Here is a 20021-nt window from a genome sequence, read left to right as displayed (position 1 = left end):
CCCTAGTTTTCTATGTTGTTGCTTGTGTACTATTATTTGTCCGGTTGTCTTTTTCACTTTTAGCCATGGCGTTGTCAGTTTATTTTCGATTTATGAGTTTGACTGTTCCTCTGGTATCTTTCGTCCCTCTTTTATTAAAGCTAACTTCTCATATTTTATCTTAAAATTGTATGATGTAGTTTTTTCATCGCACAGAATTTGGGTTTTCATCGTTATATATATAAATTTTGACAATTTTGCAAAAGAAAGCTATAGTTTTTATTATGTTTTTGAAAAAGATTGATACATATATTATCAACAGTTTGACAAATAATTAGTATTTAAAAAATCTAAGGATTTAAATTTTGACCCTTCTACCTTGATACATGTACAGTAAAATCGTAAACAAAGGCACTCATACTGTCAAATGATTATTGATTAACAAACTAGATTAACTCTTATTCATTAGGGTTGACCATTTTGAATGTAGACCATAGGTCTGTTACTATTAGTTTGATCTTTACAGATGATTAGTCCAGAAATAAATTGTACCGTAAGTACTTCATTCATAATTCTGTCAAATGTCTCATTGCCAGTGTTGTTGACCACATATAATTTAAGTGTTTTTAAATGCATATCTCCATTTGGTTTCCGTACCTTGTTCGTCCCTTCAGTACGTGTTATTGATTTTTTCAATGGGTCGCACTGATGTTTTCCCGATTTTTTTCTATAATAGTGTTTTTGTATTACATCGCCAGAGTTGTGTGAAGAATCATTGTCTTTATCCACGCCACTAGTTAAATCTGTTTGTATAGTAGTTATAGATAATTAATTGTACGCAGTTTGGCCTTTTTCAGATATTGGCTACTGACAAACAGGATCTTGTCGTACCAAATACCTGTTTCGGATATGTCTATTATGATTACACTCATGTTGCTGATTGCTCAGTATATGTTGCTCTAGTCGAAAAAAGTTGGTTTGCTGAGTATGTGTATCTTTACGTGAAATTTAAGTGTTTGTATTAAAAACATATATAGAAGCTATGAGATTGGATGTTGGTTTAAATCCTACTTGTAATTTAACTGAACCCAATAAAAAATTACTTTTCGCACTAAAGCAGGAATTCTATTCCACATGAAATCAAATTTGTGTAAACAAAATAAATTTTAAACAAAAATTCTTAACAATAAAATCCAGAATATAAATACTTTTCACTAAAGTCTCCCCATTTATGATAAAAGTGCAAAATATATTCACGGTTAATGGACATCACGCATGCGAAAATACTTTATTGTAGACATGAAGTGCATACATTTATAATATAACTGTTTAATAATTGTCATTCATTTCTTCATGGTTGTTATAATAAGTGACTGATCTGGTGATATTTTCCTTCTGGCCTGACGATTTGTATACCAGGTAAGATGTTAACTTTTTAAACTTTTTTGACAATATATTAAAAGACTTTAAATACTAGTATTTTTAACGAGTGAAAAACAACAGTTACATTCCTCACTTGATACTGGCATTTTCAGGGGGAGGTGGATTGTTGTTTCCTTTTCGGTAAGTAGAAAATATCTCATGCATGTTTTGAGAAAATTAATGAATTTCAATTTGTATTTTTTATTAAAGATAAGAGACATACTTGGTATATGATCAAATCCAGGTTTAATTTAAACAATTTTCGACATAAGGAAATGCCTGTATCAAGTAAGGAATATGACTTGTTTTCCATTCGTTTGATGTGTATGAGCTATTTTTTTTTTTTTTTTGCCATTTAACAAGGGACTTTCTGATTCGAGTTTTCCTTGGAGCTCGGTATTTTTTGTTATTTTACTTTTTTTACCTGGTTTTAGAGCCAGTATATATAGAGTTGTCTCATTTGGCAATAGTACGACATTTTCATATCACTCCTTGGGTGATATGTCATTTGTATTAAGTTAATATGGACATAACTGATTCATTGAATGATGTCGAATATGGACATATCTTCAAGTGACGGATGAAGAGGGTTCCGAGGGTTGAAACTACATTTTTGGATGATCAATGCATTTGAATGGGGACATATGGTTGGAAACCCTCTCCCTATATCCTGGGTTGGAAACCCCCTTTTGAAAGTGGCTGGATCCTCCCCTGACGTCTTTATTTGGCAATCAACACCTCACATTTGCTTGAGTCTTGGATCCTGGTTAACTGCTCGACGCAAAGAGGTGTTTTGACAATGATAGTAGGCGAAATGTGCTTGAACAATACCGATTCTTTTGACACACTTTAATAATACTTCTGTACAATTTTATCATTAATCCAATTTACAGTACGTCATGATATACTTAAAAGTATTTTCGAGTGACTAACGGTTTTTTGATTTTCGAGCAGTAGCAATTATCATGCATGTCCAAAACGAGAAAATAATTAATGAACAAACATTTCAATTTCTATTCATCATTAAAAGATGGAGGATATACATTGTACTTGATATAGGAGTATATCCGTTGGAAACTTATCTAAAGTATGCTTTACCATAATTTTTTTTACCTAGAATCAATATGACTCGCTCAATAAGGCCAGGTGAAAATTTTAAAAAATCTTTAACTTGATACTATAAATCAGAAGAACATAAGGAACAAAATAAGCTAAAATTTTAATAGGTTATGGAACTGATTTTCGAGATATTAGTTTTGCAGAAATGGCGATTAAAGCCATACTCTGACTTTTTCTAATATTTAGTATTGAAATTATATTGTTGATTTTCTAATCGTTGACAAAATAAATCTAGAATCTGCATAAAATTTGTAAATGACCTTTTAATAGGAGCTATTGAAGTCCTCAATGGAAATAAATAGTATTTTATATGGGGCATTAAAACAAATCGCTGTATCGTACTTAAAAAGCTAAGGATACCGAAGTTCTAAGAAAGACACTGACTTTTTTTTTTTTTTAGAAAATAACAGCACGAATCTTATAGTGAATAATAATATTTTAAAATTGATGCTTATTTATTGTAATTTAATCTAGATGGACAGTAAATCTTTCGTTATCACTACTGACAGTGGTCTGTTGACTAAAGTTTTAAAACAATCTAAATTTGTTATAATAGGATAGTTCGATTAGATAAACATGTAATTGACCCGTCATTTTACTTACTTTACTTAAGGTGGTACCTAACACTACAGGGAGATAACTCTGTAAAATCAGCTGAACGTTTTAATAAGTAAACGTTATGTTGTTAAGAAATATTAAGTTTCTCAATGATCAAAATAAGTGTTGGTCAAACTGCTATATAACCAGTGTAATTTTTCTGATAAAACGGTTGGTTCAAATTTTTTGAAATTTTTATATTTTTGTCAAAGGGTCAAAGTAAATACTTTGTCAAAATTTTAAGAAAAATAAACGAGCCAAATTAATTTAAGTTAAAGTGTTGGGTACCACCTTAAGGAGAATAAAACAAAGAAGTTACAATAAGAAGCTTGAATAGATTATGCATTGCACATGACATTTGTAAATTGATAAGATTTGTGCCCATAAGGGAAAATTGAGTGTTAACAAGAAATTATTTCGTTGTAAAGATGATTTTTCAAATTTGCCCTACTACCTTAAATCGGTTCAAAATAAGTTTAACAATTTTATCTATAAAACAATCAGCGATGTCTTTTTAACATCATATAGCTCTTTCAAAAAAATATCATGTAACACCTGAAGCTTTTAACAGTATTTGAATGTTTTGTAAAATGAAATGTTTTGACATAATTTGCATATATTAGATGTCATTATATGATAGTGCTTGTAAAATCATAACTTGAACTTATAGTGACATGTATGTTAAATGCTATAAATAAATTATGTAAAACCTTACTAAATAATAACAATATGTTAAAAAAGGCTTTCTAGTAGTAAAATCTAGCCAATGCGAACGTCTTGTTAAAATTTACGGTTGACCTAAAAGTAAAATATATAACAATTTGTGCACATTCAAATAATTATTGAATGCGTAGATTCTCCTGGGTAACCAGTTTATGTCGACTCTGTGCAATAGTATTTATGTTTTATACTTTGTATGCAAATTTATATGTGTATATCTCTAATACATTATACTGTGGTTGATGAGAATATTGATATACATTCTGATGACATTGACATATTTTATAGACAAGCATGAAATTTGATGACATTTTAAAACACATCGGTGAGTTTGGATACTACCAGAAACGTCTCTATTTGTTGCTATGTTTGCCAGCTATCAGTACGGGATGCTATATGATGATGTTGGTCTTTGTTATGCATGCTCCAAAACACAGGTATGAACTTAAAATTAAATAATTTTGTGTTATAATTATAATTTTGATTTGATGAGTAAGAGGATGAAAAGATTGGTGTTTATTGTTCAGCAACAAATATTACATGGTTATATCAGGACGGAACTATTTCATTGTGATATCATATGAGACCTAAGCTGAACCAACACGCGGAGACAGATTTGCAAACGTGCAAAGCAGTAAGATAACAATAAGCATATAGATAGACTCTGACACATAAACAAAAACACCGACACAATATTGATTGTTTGTTGGTTGCTTAACATCCAGTGGCACATATGTCATGCATGTTCAGGACGACACCGAGATAATAAGTTTTCTTTCAAAATCGTAATGCTGCTAAATGATCAAAAAGTAGCAATATAAAACTATAAAAAGTTCTCCTCTCAGCACCAGTTAATTCAATGATTAAATTATGATAAACATAAACCAACAAATGCTATTTTTCCTCATGTGGAGACACATCTAAAGCTAGTTTTGAGATTTCAAACTTCCCCACCAAATTATGTTTTGCTCCAAAAACTATCAGACGCAATGAGTGATTATAAGCTTGATCAACAGGCCTGATCAGTAAAATAAAAATATTAATAAAGATGATTTCTAGACGGGTTAACTTTATCAATATAAGTATCGTGAAATGGGGGAATAATGCTTTGATAATTAGTATCGATATAATCTTGATACAATTCATTAGAATTTATTATATATTGCCTTTTATTATGTCACTGACAAAAGATTTGTAATGCCTTTAAAGCTAACATGTTCTTGCATACAACAAGGTAAGAATTTGATAACACCAAAATTTACTGTTCTGTAGCCTTGAAAGATGAAGACAAAAGTATCGTAATGAACAGTCTTATTATTTTAGTCCTATATCGTTTTTCTATCAAGAAATAAATAATTTTCTTTTTTTTTTAAATTTGTTTTAATATATACATTTATAACTGTTGTATCGGAGGTATCAACTGCTACCTTGGTTTCGCACACACTATTTTAAAAAAAAATGGAACGTAGGAAAGTTTGGTAGTTATATCTGTCATTTGTTTAAAAAAAAAAGCATTTAAAAAATGAAATAACAAAAATAACCAAACTACCCGTAAAATTCTAAACGGAAATGCCCTAGGCAAATGACAAAATTAAAAGATCAAACACTTCAATCGAAATGATAACAACTGTCATATCCATGACTTGGTACAGGCATTTTCTTATGTAGTAAATGGTGGATTAAACTTGGTTTTATGGCTAGTTAAATCTCTAACTTGTATAATATTCGCATAAAATTCCATTGTATTGTCAATGATGTGTGAACAAAACAAACAGAAACTATAGATACAAATGTAAAAAAAATACGAGCCACGTCAAATTGATATTGCCAAAAATATACTTAACAGTTAAAAGTAATAATTGGCAAAGACAAATAAAAGTATACTATCAAACGTTATTACTATTATAAACAACGTCAGTAAATGGAATCTATACCCCAAAACCATCGTGTATTTCTTGTGGAATTGATTCGGAATATTAACCAACAATGTCTTGTTATCTTTCAATGAACTTTTATTTAAAGGACGAGACGTGCTTTGAAATACCCCTGGTTCATCTGCTTTCTTACATAAATAGCACTGTATATTATTATTTCAATTTTAGATGTCAGATACCTGGTTTGAACAATGATACTTACAATGTACAGAACAACCAGCATGCCAGTAAAATTAACAAAACAATTCCACCATCTCATGATGAGATACACAAGTATGATCGCTGTCATTACTACCAGTACAGAAATAACACCAGAGACACGGTCAAATGTTCCAAATGGGTGTATGATACCAACACTTTCCATGAAACATTTGCTTCAAAGGTCTGTGTCATAGTCAGTACTATCTTAAAGACTATTTGGAATCGCTTTAGGGGTTTTGTGGTATAAGCTTAATCAACAAGCCTGCTCAGTAAAATATGCTCGCCTCTAGTGTTGGAGGTTGTGGGTTTGTTTCTTAGTGGGATCAAACAATTTATAGACATGGTAATCGGTAGTTGCTGCTTTCTCAGCTGAGTACTTGAGATTTTGGAGGAGAAACTAGTCGTCACGTCTCGAGGCAGATTAAGAAACCCGGATAGAATGATATGATTTGGACTGTTTGTCTATGAACTAGCACATTAAAATCCAGCTAGAAATCAGTCTAGCACAAAGTTAGGTTAATATTCATACCTCATTTACATGTTCTCGTCCTGAAACGAAAATAATAATTGCTACTACCTTGACGTTGTACACTGCAATCCATCATTGTCCTCGAACTCATTTGAAATTTCAAAATCAATTGTCGATTCAAATCAAACGATTTATTCCAGCTGACAATAGTTGATTATATGATACAAGGCAATACTTAATGCTCTACAACAAATAAAAAAATATCGAAAAACAAGAGAGTTAGTTTTTTGTCGAGAATATATAATCAAGGGTCAATGTTGAAAATAGCCTGACTCTACCAGATCGAGGAACATTAAACTATCAAATGGGGCGAACAATGAATATAATTGGAATAAACTTATACACAGAAACGTTATCCCTATACTAGTTAGGTTTGTATTTGCAGATGAACTTTGTTTGCGATGACGCAATTAAAAGATCACATGCCCAGATGATATTTTATGGTGGAGTTCTTGTTGGTGATGTGTCATTTGGTATATTGTCAGACAAGTAAGAAAATTTAACTAGAGAGAGAGACAGACAAGACAGGCAAACAGAGAGACAGAGAAAGATATTATGTTTAGCTTTACAAATATTTTGATCTGAGTGTCACTGATGAGTCTTATGTAGACGAAACGCGCGTCTGGCGTATTAAATTATAATCCTGGTACCTTTGATAGCTATATGCAAAACAGGTGATCAATTTATATGCTAAAATGGGTAATATTTTGACAAATTCCTTTAAGTCACTTCACTACTTCTACAACCTTATAAATACCATCGTATAAATATGGCTATCTTTACATATTCATTGAAACCTGCTACAACTTACTAGATAAGAAACAGCAAAACATGGCTAGTATAGAGTGTTAAACAAGACAACGTATTATGGACGTTGCATTTCATATTGACCCAATTGAAACTAAAGAAAAATATAATTTACCCTAATAGAAAAAATAACAATTCATTTCGGTTTTCAATTTGCTTTCTTATTACAGAATTGGAAGAAAAAAAACGTTTTTGATATCAACCGCTATAACATTGGCAATGGCTGTTGGCGTTGCTTTCTCGCAGAGTTTTTTAGTATTTGTAATACTTGAGTTCATGATTGGTGCTGCACATCACGGTGGATTTATGATATGTTGTGTCATGAGTATGTATAGTATATGATAGGAGATGATAGGAGATGTTATATATAAACGTCAATGAGAGAGCAACCCAACATAACAACAAAACATCATTTAAAAGTCAACATACAGCACTGAACAAGATACATTATCTTTAATTCGAAAGTCAAAATAATTTTTTGAAAAGATAAAAAAAAAATAATAATAATTAAAAACCAATTGTTCAGAGAACCATTGATGGTCTTTCCACCAGTTAAGACCTTTTTTTTATATGAAAATATTAAAATTTGGTTTTAAATGTCAATTTTAGCGCCAAATGACAGCTTTTTGAAAGCTTATTAAAAAAATATATGGTTTCTATAAAAAAATATATATTAAAGGGAGATAATCTTTTACTTCCGGTTTAAAAAGTTTACTTCCGGTATTGTTTGATAGTTTACTTGACACTGATTCCAAAAATATATGGTTCTATATACTTTTACATTGATATAGTACAAAAAATAGCTACTTCCGGTTTACAAAAGGTCACTTCCGGTTGTGTTTTTTAAGGTCACATTGCTTACAACTTAATGCAAAAAGTCCCATGGCTTTATCATGTGTTCATATGAGGTAAAAGCAAAGGTCAAAATCTAGAACGTTTAATTAGCATATGACCTTGAGCTCAATTTCAAGGTCATAAACCAAGGACCTCAAATCAAAAGACTCTAGTCCTCTACTTTATATTGTTAATGAGTTATATTACCATACGTATGATATTAGATATAAAAAGGGGGAAAACTCGCGTCAAATGTCTACGTACCCTTTTGACTAAAATTTATGTGTTACGACATGTCGTAACTAACAATTGTGTGAAAATATTTTGTCGATATCTTGTATGATTTCTGAAAATAAGAGATAACAAGCCAAAATCAAAAATTTGAACATGACCTTGACCTTTGACCTTGACCTCATTTTCATACTTTTTGAGCAAGGGCCTCAAATCAAAAGACCCTAGGCCTCTATCACTTATGGTTTTCCAGTTACAAATTTATTTCACTTATTTCAATACAAAAGGGGAAATTACTCTCATATGGGGTCTTCGTAAAGCTTCGGTCAAAATAAAACGTAACATCCTGAGGATATAACGAGCAATTTGGAAAAATAAATTTGTCGCTTTCTTTTACGGTTGCGGAGGAGATCTGATAACAAGAAAAACAGTGTTTGGGGAGATAACTCTTACAAAGAAAAGTGTTCGGTTAAACAGGGTGAGTTTCAAAAGCGTATAGACTGTATGATCTCATATACAAAAAAACTAAGCGACATCTTTTGAAACATTTTTACACCGCAAGAAAAAAATTAGGTGGAAGAAAAAAAAAATAATCAGAACAAAATCAATGGGTCTTTCCACATGAAAGGTGGAAAGACCTAATAACATACATCAACCATTATATAAACAAAATGACAAAAACATATATATTGATACGTGTTCGTTCCTTGTATGCCATTACTCTAATTTTTGTTTCCTTATATTTTCATTTTTGCTTAATATGTGCTTTGTCAAAAGAGTGTCTATATGCTTTTTTATTAGCTCACCTGGCCCGAAGGGCCATTGAGCTTTTCCCATCACTTTGCGTCCGGTGTCCGGCGTCGTCCGTCGTCCGTCGTCGTCCTGCGTCCGTCGTCGTCCTGCGTCCGTCGTCGTCCTACGTCCGTCGTCGTTAACTTTTACAAAAATCTTCTCCTCTGAAACTGCTAGGCCAAATTAAACCAAACTTGGCCAAATTGTTTATCAGGTCAAGATCTATCTGTCCTGAAATTTTCAGATGAATTGGGCAACCCGTTGTTGGGTTGCTGCCCCCGAATTGGTAATTTTAAGGAAATTTTGCTGTTTTTTGTTATTATCTTGAATATTATTATAGATAGGGATAAACTGTAAACAGCAATAATGTTCAGCACAGTAAAATTTACAAATAAGTCAACAAGACTGAAATGGTCAGTTGACCCCTTTAGGAGTTATTGCCCTTTATAGTCATTTTTTAACCATTTTTCGTAAATCTTAGTTATCTTTTACAAAAATCTTCTCCTCTGAAACTACTGGGCCAAATTAATCCAAACTTGGCCACAATCATCTTTGGGGTATCTAGTTTAAAAAAATGTGTCCGGTGACCCGGCCATCAAATCAAGATGGCCGCCACGGCTAAAAATAGAACATAAGGGTAAAATGCAGTTTTTGGCTTATAACTCAAAAACCAAAGCATTTAGGGCAAATCTGACTCGAGGTAAAATTGTTTATCAGGTCAAGATCTATCTGCCCTGAAATTTTCAGATGAATCGGACAACCGGTTGTTGGGTTGCTGCCCCTGAGTTGGTAATTTTAAGGAAATTTTGCTGTTTTTGGTTATTATCTTAAATATTATTATACATGTTATAGATAGAGATAAACTGTAAACAGCAATAATGTTCAGCAAAGTAAGATTTACAAATAAGTCAAGTGACCGAAATGGTCAGTTGACCCCTTTAGGAGTTGTTGCCCTTTATAGTCAATTGTTAACCATTTTTCGTAAATCTTAGTTATCGTTTACAAAAATCTTCTCCTCTGAAACTACTGGGCCAAATTAATTCAAACTTGGCCACAATCATCTTTGGGGTATCTAGTTTTAAAAATGTGTCCGGTGACCTGGCCATCAAATCCAGATGGCCGCCTCGGCTAAAAATAGAACATAGGGGTAAAATGCAGTTTGGCTTATAACTCAAAAACCAAAGCATTTAGAGCAAATCTGACAATGGGTAAAACTGTTTATCAGGTCAAGATCTATCTGCCCTAAAATTTTCAGATGAATCGGACAACTCGTTGTTGGGTTGCTGCCCCTGAATCGGAAATTTTGCTGTTTTTGGTTACTATCTTGAATATTATCATAGATAGAGATAAACTGCAAACAGCAATAATGTTCAACAAAGTAAGATTTACAAATAAGTCAACATGACCGAAATGGTCAATTGACCCCCTAAGGATTTATTGTCCTTTATAATCAATTTTTAGCAATTTTCATAAAATTTGTAAATTTTTATTAACATTTTCCACTGAAACTACTGGGCCAAGTTCATTATAGATAGACATAATTGTAAGCAGCAAGACTGTTTAGTAAAGTTAGATGTACAAACACATCACCATCACCAAAACACAATTTTGTCATGAATCCATAAGCTTCCTTTGTTTAATATTCACATAGACCAAGGTGAGCGACACAGGCTCTTTAGAGCCTCTAGTTTTTCATTGTTGACATGGTTATTTGTTTTTATATTGATTTATATCATAGTATAATGCTGACTGCTGTACCGTAGTTTTGAACATAACATATAATGTCTGTTCGGTTTGCTCACATATTGTTGTCAATAAATAAAGGCAACATTAGAATACCGGTAGCCAAAAATCAAAGATCGATCAATATAATAGAAATCCGACTAGGGGTGTGATAAACGGTGTGCATCAAAGATACAGATTAAACAGCAGGCTATTTATCAAACATTTAAAACTACTGTATTATCTACAAAATATATGATTAGAGACTATATTTAATTTCTCCTTGGAAACGGTATTTTTTTCCTTAATTTGTGTTTGAAAGAAATTATAATCGCTGTATATTGCTTCTGGGTTTTAGGTGTCTGTTGCTGAATATTTAATCTTATGTTCCCGTTTGTACCCCTTTTCCCTTTGAGACTTTAAAATGATTTTGAAATGAATGAGTGTTGGTAAATCGAAATACTTTAGGTTTTTTTTTCAAATCCAGTGTAGTATTTAGCTGACTTTTAGAACACGCAGTGTTTTTATGATCATTAATTCTAAGCTGTTGAAAAGTTAAAAAAAATATTATGCAAAAGTGAAATAGACATAATCGACTCATACACATCTATTTTCTTTATTTTTCTCCAAAGGTTTGGAATATGTTGGACCGTCTAAGAGAGTCCTTACCGGAATTCCTATACATATCTTCTTTGCATTTGGTATAATGTATATAGCATTGATGGGGTATCTTTTGCGTAACTGGTTTTATGTACAGCTGGCAGTCGGTGCTCCATTCGCAGTTTTCTTATTTTATTGGTGGTAGGTTTACGAATACATTGTTTTATAATTAATCAAATTTGTCTACAGGAAATATAATAAGCATTTTGTCCAATATGTATTCATAGCTACATCTATGACTTTTACGCGTTTTATTGCTTCTTTGTAGGTTATATTATGACACCATAGTTTACTTTTGCTCTCCATTTAAAACATTAGTATGGGAAAGTGTTTTTGATAGTGAATTCTGATCAAAATAAAAAATAGAATAAAAGAATACCGAAAAAAAGTCAGAGCATAAACAAATATCAAAAGGTCGATGCCACTGCTGGTGGAGATTTATTTCCCCCAGGGTATCACGAGCCAAGTAGTCAGCACTTTTTGTGCTGACATGAATCATCATTGATATGGTTACATTTATAAATTAACTGTTTACAAAATTGTGAATTTTTGAAATACTAAGGCTTTTCTACCTCAGACATAGATTACCTTAGCTGAATTTGGCAAAACTTTTAGGAATTTTGGTCTTCAATGCTCTTCAACTTCGTACTTTATTTGGCCTTTTTAACTTTTTGGGATTCGAGCGTCACTGATGAGTCTTTTGTAGACGAAACGCACGCCTGGCGTATATACAAAATTTAGTCCTGGTATCTATGATGAGTTTATATACTCATGGTATTACAATACCTAGACGCTTTCAAATATTTGGTAATGCTTTAAAATAATATATACAATCTGTATGATAATTGAATTGTTTTTAAATTCCTCATAGGATGATCCCAGAATCATCTAGATGGCTATTAAGCATGGGAAAATATGATGATGCTGAAAAAATTATACAAAGAATAGCAAAAGTAAACAAGAAAAAGATCCCATCTAGATTGATAGATGAAAAGACATTGGAGACTCCAAAGACGGCTAACGTGTATCATTTGTTTTCTACATTAGAAATGACTAAAAGAACAATCATACTTCTATGGAACTGGTAAATATTGAAAGAAATTCTGTTAGATTAGTGGGGGAAAAAATGCGAAATGTTAATGTTCAACGTTACGTGAATATCAAATGACAAAGGTGTCTGTATACCATAAGAAGATGTGGTATAATTGCAGATAAGAGAACTAACAACCAGAATTCAGATGACGCGGAAGAAAACACCATCATTTTATAAGGAATGTATCTCCCTCATGCAAAAGCTCTGATTCCTTTCACGGATTTGGCTAATCATTTTGGACCTTTTGGACTATAGCTGATCACCTTTTATATAAGATTTGGATTGAAAATATTTTGGCCACGAGCATCACTGAAGATTCATGTATTGTCGAAATGCGCATCTGGTGCAGTAAAAATGGTACCGTTAATGTTATTACTACCACTGGGTCGATGCCTCTGGTGGTGGACTGTTAGTCCCCGAGGGTATCACCATCCCAGTAGCCAGTACTTCGGTACTGGCATGAAAATACGGATTTTTTCTGTTATTAAAATTTGCTGTTACAAAATGTTAGAAATTATTATAAATTAAGGAATGTATCTCCCTCATGCAAAGCTCTGATTCCTTTCACGGATTTGGCTATTCTTTTTTGACCTTTTGGACTATAGCTGATCACCTTTTATATAAGCTTTGGATTTCAAATATTTTGGCCACGAGCATCACTGAAGATTCATGTATTGTCGAAATGCGCATCTGGTGCAGGAAAAATGGTATCGTTAATGTTATTATAGATTTTTCTCTTTTCTTTTTCATTTCTTTTCAGTTATTTCATTTTCCCCGTAAAAAATTTTTTTTGGTGAATACGTTCTCCTGATATTTTGATAGTTTCTTAAACTGCCTTTTCTTGTTTTCTTCTTTTAGCTGTAACCGGAGGGTTTTTTACGTTGTGTATTTTCTGTGTCAACTTTTACATATTTTACCCCAGACCGTAGACCAGACCATAGAATTGTAAGATACAATCGGTTGATTCATATACTTTATATGGTATAATTGCGTATGAGATATTTATACACCTAATGTCACAGTTCTCAAATTACACCGAGTACCCAAATTGCACCTATTCGATAAAAATTGCTGAGGAAATTTTACACGTTTTCTTTGAAACTAAATGATTTGTATTTTTTATGATTTAACATTATGCACGTCTTTCAATGTAGTTAAATATATCTGAAATATACACAAAACGTTCCCAGTCTATATCAACAGATGAAGCATTCTCTAGAAAAGGTAAATCTACGGACACATGTGCTCAAAAAGTCGTCTTTTAAAAATGACCAAATAATAAATGTGTAACAGGCATGCATTTCTTAAAAAAATGAACAGTAAGCATGGACCAATGTCAAATTGGTCTAAATATTTGAAAAAAATAAACAAAATATCTGTTATTTGGTTTTTAAGGATGTGAATTTAAGCATGGATGCAAATTGGGTTCTCCTTATTATAGCATTCCGGATCGTTTGGAGGTCTGTTGAAACCCGTTTTTCTATGATTCAATATGAATTTAAATTTAATAGGTGGAACAATTTCCGCAATAATGAAACTTCAACAACAAATAAACAATAAACACAAAATGGAAAATTTTGTCTGAATCATAAATAAACTTAATTAAAAACAACTGTCAAATTGAATGGAATTTTGGTACCGTCACGTTATAAATATAAGGTTGATATTTCTTCCTCTTTTTTTTTTAATGTTGTCTTTTTTCCTTTATATTTCATAGATCTATTTTTATAAGACAATAACAATCAAAACCAAGGAGTAAACAAAGACTCACAAACCAAAGGACATTTACATCAACATTTATAAATAAGAAATAAGAAACAACACGAACTCCACTAAAAATCACTTGGATATATTAAATGTACGTGATCACTGAAACTATTATTATTAAGAGACAGTACATCATCAATATACCGAAAGGTGAAATTAAAAGACTGGGCTTATTTATTTTTTTACCCTTTTGTACAAGCCCTTGAATAAATTCTGCTTCATAGGAATACAAAAACAAATCTGCAAGTAGAGGAGCGCAATTGGTACCCATTGGGATTCCAATAGTCTGTTGGAAGATCAAACCTCCAAATTCAACAAATATGTTGTCAATTAAAAAGTCCAGCATGGCAGTGATATCCTCTTCGGTGTATTTATTTCTTGACTCTGTATGATTTTTCACAAAGTAAGCTGAATTCCTGCCCAAAACTAGATATTTAAAACGTCTAGTGCCCTTTTTGTTAAAGAAACATAAGCTGACGCGTTCTTTCAGTCGCGCTTTAAGTTTAGTATGTGGAATAGTGGTATAAAGAGTAGAAAAATCAAAGGTTTTAATGTTGGTATAATGTTTTAATGATTGAGATTGTAAATTCACCAATAACTCTTTTGAATTTTTCAGTATCCACATCTGAATAACACTACTTCTAGAATATGCCGTTTCGGAATATTTCGGAAGCCGTTCTTGGACTGCAGTGATTATGGCAGTAAGAACTTTAGAAAGGGGTTTGTGGAACACTTGGAAAAACCTGCAATATACCTTTCCTTATAAGGATTCTTCTGAAGCTTAGGAATCCAATATAAGGATGGAAGATCCTGGTCTTCATCCTTTGGATTAAAACCAAAAGAGATTAGAACCGATTTGTAAATGTTGGAGGATAAAAAAAGCTTTAAATAAATTATCGTTTCCGACAAAAGGTCGAAGAGATAAATTTAAACACGCACTCATCTTTCATAATATACTTCTGTAGTCTCATGGCATACTGCTTCTGTTATGCAGATTTCATTAAAAAAAAGGTGCTTTCAAAAACAAATAAAACGCTTGGGATGTAAAAAGAAATACTTTAAAGTTCAATGCTATATTTCAGTGTATGAAAATAAGAAATAAAACGAATACAAAAATTAAACCAAATATCGAGGTTATAATCGGTATCACTTTGTGTTCAGTTAATGATAATACTAATAAAATGAAATGAATTACAATTATAATTTGACCATCGTTCACAGAAATTTATAAACACGTCATTTGTTTATAGATTTAACGGGATTGCATATGAAGTAATCACAACTTATTTTCAGGATAGTGATTGCTATGGTCTACTATGGAGTAACCATGCATACTGGAGGCAATATTGGTGGAAATTTTTACTTAAACTTTTTCATACTTGCAATCGTAGAAGTTCCTGCTAAATTGCTTGTTATGGCAACATTAAACCGCGCTGGAAGAAAAAAGATCCATTGTTTCTGTATGGTTGTTGGAGGCGCTGCTTGTATATGTACAATATTTACAGTTCTATATGGAGGTGATGGTAAGGTGATATTCGTTTAAATTAAATATATTGCCGCAAAAAAAAACAAATTTAATTTCAATATAAGGACGGAAGACACCAGTAGTTTTCCATTCGTTTGAAGTGTTTGAGCGTTGATTTTTTCCATTTGATCAGGTACTTTCCGTTTAGAATTGGAGTTCGGTTTATTTGTTTTGCTATTTTACTTTTTATATGTTTGTTCCATTAGAATCAGTAATTTTGATTTTGAGGCGGGTTCGTGGTCCAGTGCTGAATGTTCGGTTCGAATCTGAATCTGTGAGCTGAAAATTTCAGACATGAGAAGGGCGATGTTAACCCTCCTATTCACTTCTCTGGTACGCAGACTGAGGTTTCAACTATGATTATTACTTTGGTGATCTAGGTTGGTCAAAGTTGACCCTATTTTGACCTGCAGATCTACTGATATCTCTTCGGTTTATCTGTTTCTGTTGGGTGTTCCGGCTACCTTCACCATAATAACAGACTTTCCGTTGTCCTAGCACTCCCTTTGTGTTTGGCTGGGGATTGTTTTTGTAGATATTGTTGTAAATACGTTAGTGACACATCTTTATTAGTCCTAAAAGGGAGTGTACACGGATACTACACTACCCTGGCAGCTCTGAAGGGGTGCTCCGAAAAACGGAGGAATCTTACAGAGCATACACATACATACACACATTGGTTGACAACAATCTAGAGACACTCCAATATGAAATTGTATTTCTGTATTAAATATAAATGATACGACTGCATGTGCTATCAGCAAAAATGTTAAAATATTCCATAAAAAATCAAAAGAAATATTTTATGATCTTAAATGGTTGTAAAAGCGTTGCTCATGCACAAATTTGTTAATATGAAGCTGGGAATTTTTAATGTGAATCCATCGACAATTTAACAAAACAATAACGCTATAAAAAGAAACATTTCATTCCTACACAATTTATAAGATACCATGACAATATAATCTTCTTTGGAATTTGAAAACCTTTTGCATTTCTATCATTATTTTGCCTTGCTATATTTCAGAATTGCAACCATTAACTCTAACTTTAGCCATCATTGGAAAAATGGGTTCAGCTGCAGCCTTCGGAATTATTTATGTTTATTCCATGGAACTGTATCCTACTGTGGTCCGAAACAGTGGAATGGGTTTAAGCTCCTGTATTGCAAGAATTGGTGGAATGGTGGCTCCATATGTAGCTCAATCAGTACGTTATATGTTTTTGACCTAGACTGTACGCAAAGATATGGTTGAACATGCTGTTCTATTTATGTTAAATTTATTCTTCTTTAAGTTCTATTTTAGTTTAAGTAATATTTACCCTTACCACGTGTTTTATGTTGATTGTAAATGATTATTGATAAAAATTTCATCAACATATTTATAAGAATTTTTCTTTGGAAGCATTTTATGAATAAGGAGATTAAATAAAGATGATACATGTCATTTGGGTCCTATTACTCGGAAGTCCGTAGTCAGATTCGCACAGTGAATGCAGATTGGTGTATTTACAGACTTATCCTGCCATATAGTATACTATACTGGTAAAGCATATAGTGTATGCTTTATTTTATAGGCTGATGTTGTTGGAGGCAAATTTGGACAAGCTTTACCATTAGTTATATTTGGTGGTTGTTCCGTTTCTGCGGGACTACTTTGTCTTATCCTTCCAGAGACCTTAAATAGGAAATTACCAGAAACAGTAAGAGAAGCCAAAGATTTTACAAAGTGAGTTTGTGTATACTCCTTGCATTCATTTTAATAAGACAGATATTCATAATGCATTTTTCATTAAAGACACTTCACTACTTAAAAAAGAAAGAAAATCTTTTGATTTCAATGCATATTTTGTTTTAAAACTAGCTATATATGTAAGAGAAAAAAATAACCATGCAAGAAAATTGGAATGTATATGATTCGCCTACAAAGGTTGCATATTATAGTATTATATATATATTGTTTCGCATTATAACGGATGAAGCTCATAAAGTAATAAAGTTTATTCATTTCTAATCTTAAATTTCTAAGTTCAAATTTTTAAGCTGTCTCCCATATAGAGATATAGGAAGATATGGTATGAGTGCTAATGAGACAACTCACCAACCAAATAACAATTTATAAAAGTAAATCATTATATGTCAAAGTATGGCCTTCAACGCGGAGCCTTGGCTCACACCGAACAGCAAGCTATAAAGGGCCCCAAAAATTAGTAATGTAAAACCATTCAATCTGGAAAACCAACGGTCAAATGATAATCAATATAAAAACGAGAAATATGTCCATTCTACAGCATTCATACACGTGTATCATAAATAAATGCCAGGGCTTTAACTAAAGCTTTTAAAACACAATCATCTTTATCTCTTATTTATCAAGAGTATGTGAAGACATGCACCCTGTTTCGCCGATCACTATTACATTTTCAGTGAACCGCAAAGTGGGAATTCAAATATTTCATAAAGTAAATGCATATAAAATTGAATCAATAGTATGTTAGAATGACGAAATATCGTGGCACATTTATTGCATTTACTGGTGTCTTGCTAATTTTTGCCATCCATAAAGAAGCGAGGACTTCATTCTTTTTACATGTCTATGAGATATATGTTTGTTTTGAATTGTTCGGGATGTATTTTGCATTCATATATTTTTCTTTTCTATTGTCTTCAGCACCGTGTAGTTAACTGATTGATTGTTGGTGTTGAAACGCCACTTTTTAGAGCCACATTTGGGCTTTTTCGTGGCGGCCATTTTTTATTGGTGCAGGAAGCCGGAGTGCACGGAGAAAACAACCGACCTTCGATAGGAAAACTGACGATCCTAGTCAATTAAGATTGGAGTCGAGTGCACCCGCATGAGCAATGTTCGAACTCACATTCTGAGTGTTGACTGGCTATTAATTACAGTAATATAACTACTTTTGTTTTGACCACTTGCAATTGGCCACCGAGGCCCCCGTGTATTTTAAATTAAGCTTTAATTATCCTGATCCTAATTTATCATTTAAAAGCTTCCTCTTTATAAAAATGTTACAACTTTCAAAGGTGGAAATAGACATTGAAATTGTTTTTTTTTTTTATTTGTAGAAAATTAGACCTCGACGATGTCGACAAAGAAAAATCCACACTTAAAGAATACCTCTCAAACACTGGAAAAGAAAAGGCGAAAGTGAAAGAGATTTACACTGTTTTAAATTGAAAATTAAACAAATATTTGCAGATCTGAAGGCATATAAAAGTAGAAATATACATACATTTCCACGTTTACTTACTTACTTACTTATCCTCTTTGCTCCGATCTGAGCATAAGGTCAACACAAGTCCTCGCCACTCTGTTCTGTTCTTTGCCATTGTTTCTGCCTCTCCCCATGTCATCTTTAGGTCTTTTAATTCATTCTCTATTGTCCTCCGCCATGTTGTTTTGGGACGTCCTCTTGGTCTCTTTCCCTGTGGTGTCCATCTAAGGGCTGTTTTTGTTATGCTTGAGTTTTCCTTTCTCAAAACATGTCCAAGCCACCGGAAGCGCTTCTGTGTTATCTCGTCGATTATACATGACGACTCTGTCATTTTTAGTAGGTTGGTGTTCGAGATGGTATTAGGCCAAAATATTCTGCAGATTTGTCGGAGGCAGCTGTGGTGAAATGAAGAAAGTGCCCTCATATCTGCTTTCGTAACTCTCCAACATTCACTTCCATACAAAAGAACAGGTTTTACGTTGCTATTGTATAATTTGATTTTTGTTTTTCGGCTGTATTGCTTTGATCTCCAGATGTTCCTTAGTTTTTGAAATGATGTTCTTGCTTTTGCCAATCTGTTTTTGATGTCCTTTTGTGTAGAATCTTTAGTGCTGATGACTGTGCCCAAATAAATAAATTTATCAACTTTTTGAATTTCATTTCCATCAACCTCTAGTTTTCTTTGAGATGAGGTGTTTAATCTCATTTCCTCTGTTTTCTGTGTGTTGAGTTGGAGTCCGGTTTGGCTTGCGAAATGGCTGAGTCTGTTGGTCTTTTCTTGCATATGATCATGCCGAGATGATAATAAGGCAATATCATCTGCAAAATCTAGGTCTTCCAGTGTTGTAAACA

General features: G+C 32.6%; 1 protein-coding gene across 1 annotated transcript; it reads left to right on the top strand.

Moving 5' to 3' along the window:
* The first annotated feature begins 4107 nt into the window (after positions 1 to 4107).
* On the top strand, positions 4108 to 19194 carry LOC143048044 (organic cation transporter protein-like). The gene is made up of 10 exons (XM_076221479.1): positions 4108 to 4274; positions 5940 to 6153; positions 6887 to 6990; positions 7479 to 7633; positions 11520 to 11688; positions 12419 to 12631; positions 15701 to 15930; positions 16960 to 17141; positions 17511 to 17662; positions 19021 to 19194. Exons 1-10 carry the CDS (start codon positions 4132 to 4134, stop codon positions 19130 to 19132), a joined length of 1674 nt encoding a protein of 557 aa, XP_076077594.1. The 5' UTR covers positions 4108 to 4131; the 3' UTR covers positions 19133 to 19194.
* Positions 19195 to 20021: the final 827 nt, after the last annotated feature.

The sequence above is a fragment of the Mytilus galloprovincialis genome, chromosome 10 (genome assembly GCF_965363235.1).
Source record: "Mytilus galloprovincialis chromosome 10, xbMytGall1.hap1.1, whole genome shotgun sequence".
NCBI classification, from domain to species: domain Eukaryota; kingdom Metazoa; phylum Mollusca; class Bivalvia; order Mytilida; family Mytilidae; genus Mytilus; species Mytilus galloprovincialis.
The sequence above is the reverse complement of the archived record's forward strand: the minus strand, read 5'-3'. Positions and strand labels throughout refer to the sequence as shown.

Coding starts and splice junctions, on each gene's coding strand:
- LOC143048044 (XM_076221479.1), top strand. CDS start 4,132: ATGAAATTTGATGACATTTTAAAACACATCGGTGAGTTTGGATACTAC. Junction 4,275..5,939: donor ATGCATGCTCCAAAACACAG/GTATGAACTTAA, acceptor TTTCAATTTTAG/ATGTCAGATACCTGGTTTGA. Junction 15,931..16,959: donor AGTTCTATATGGAGGTGATG/GTAAGGTGATAT, acceptor GCTATATTTCAG/AATTGCAACCATTAACTCTA.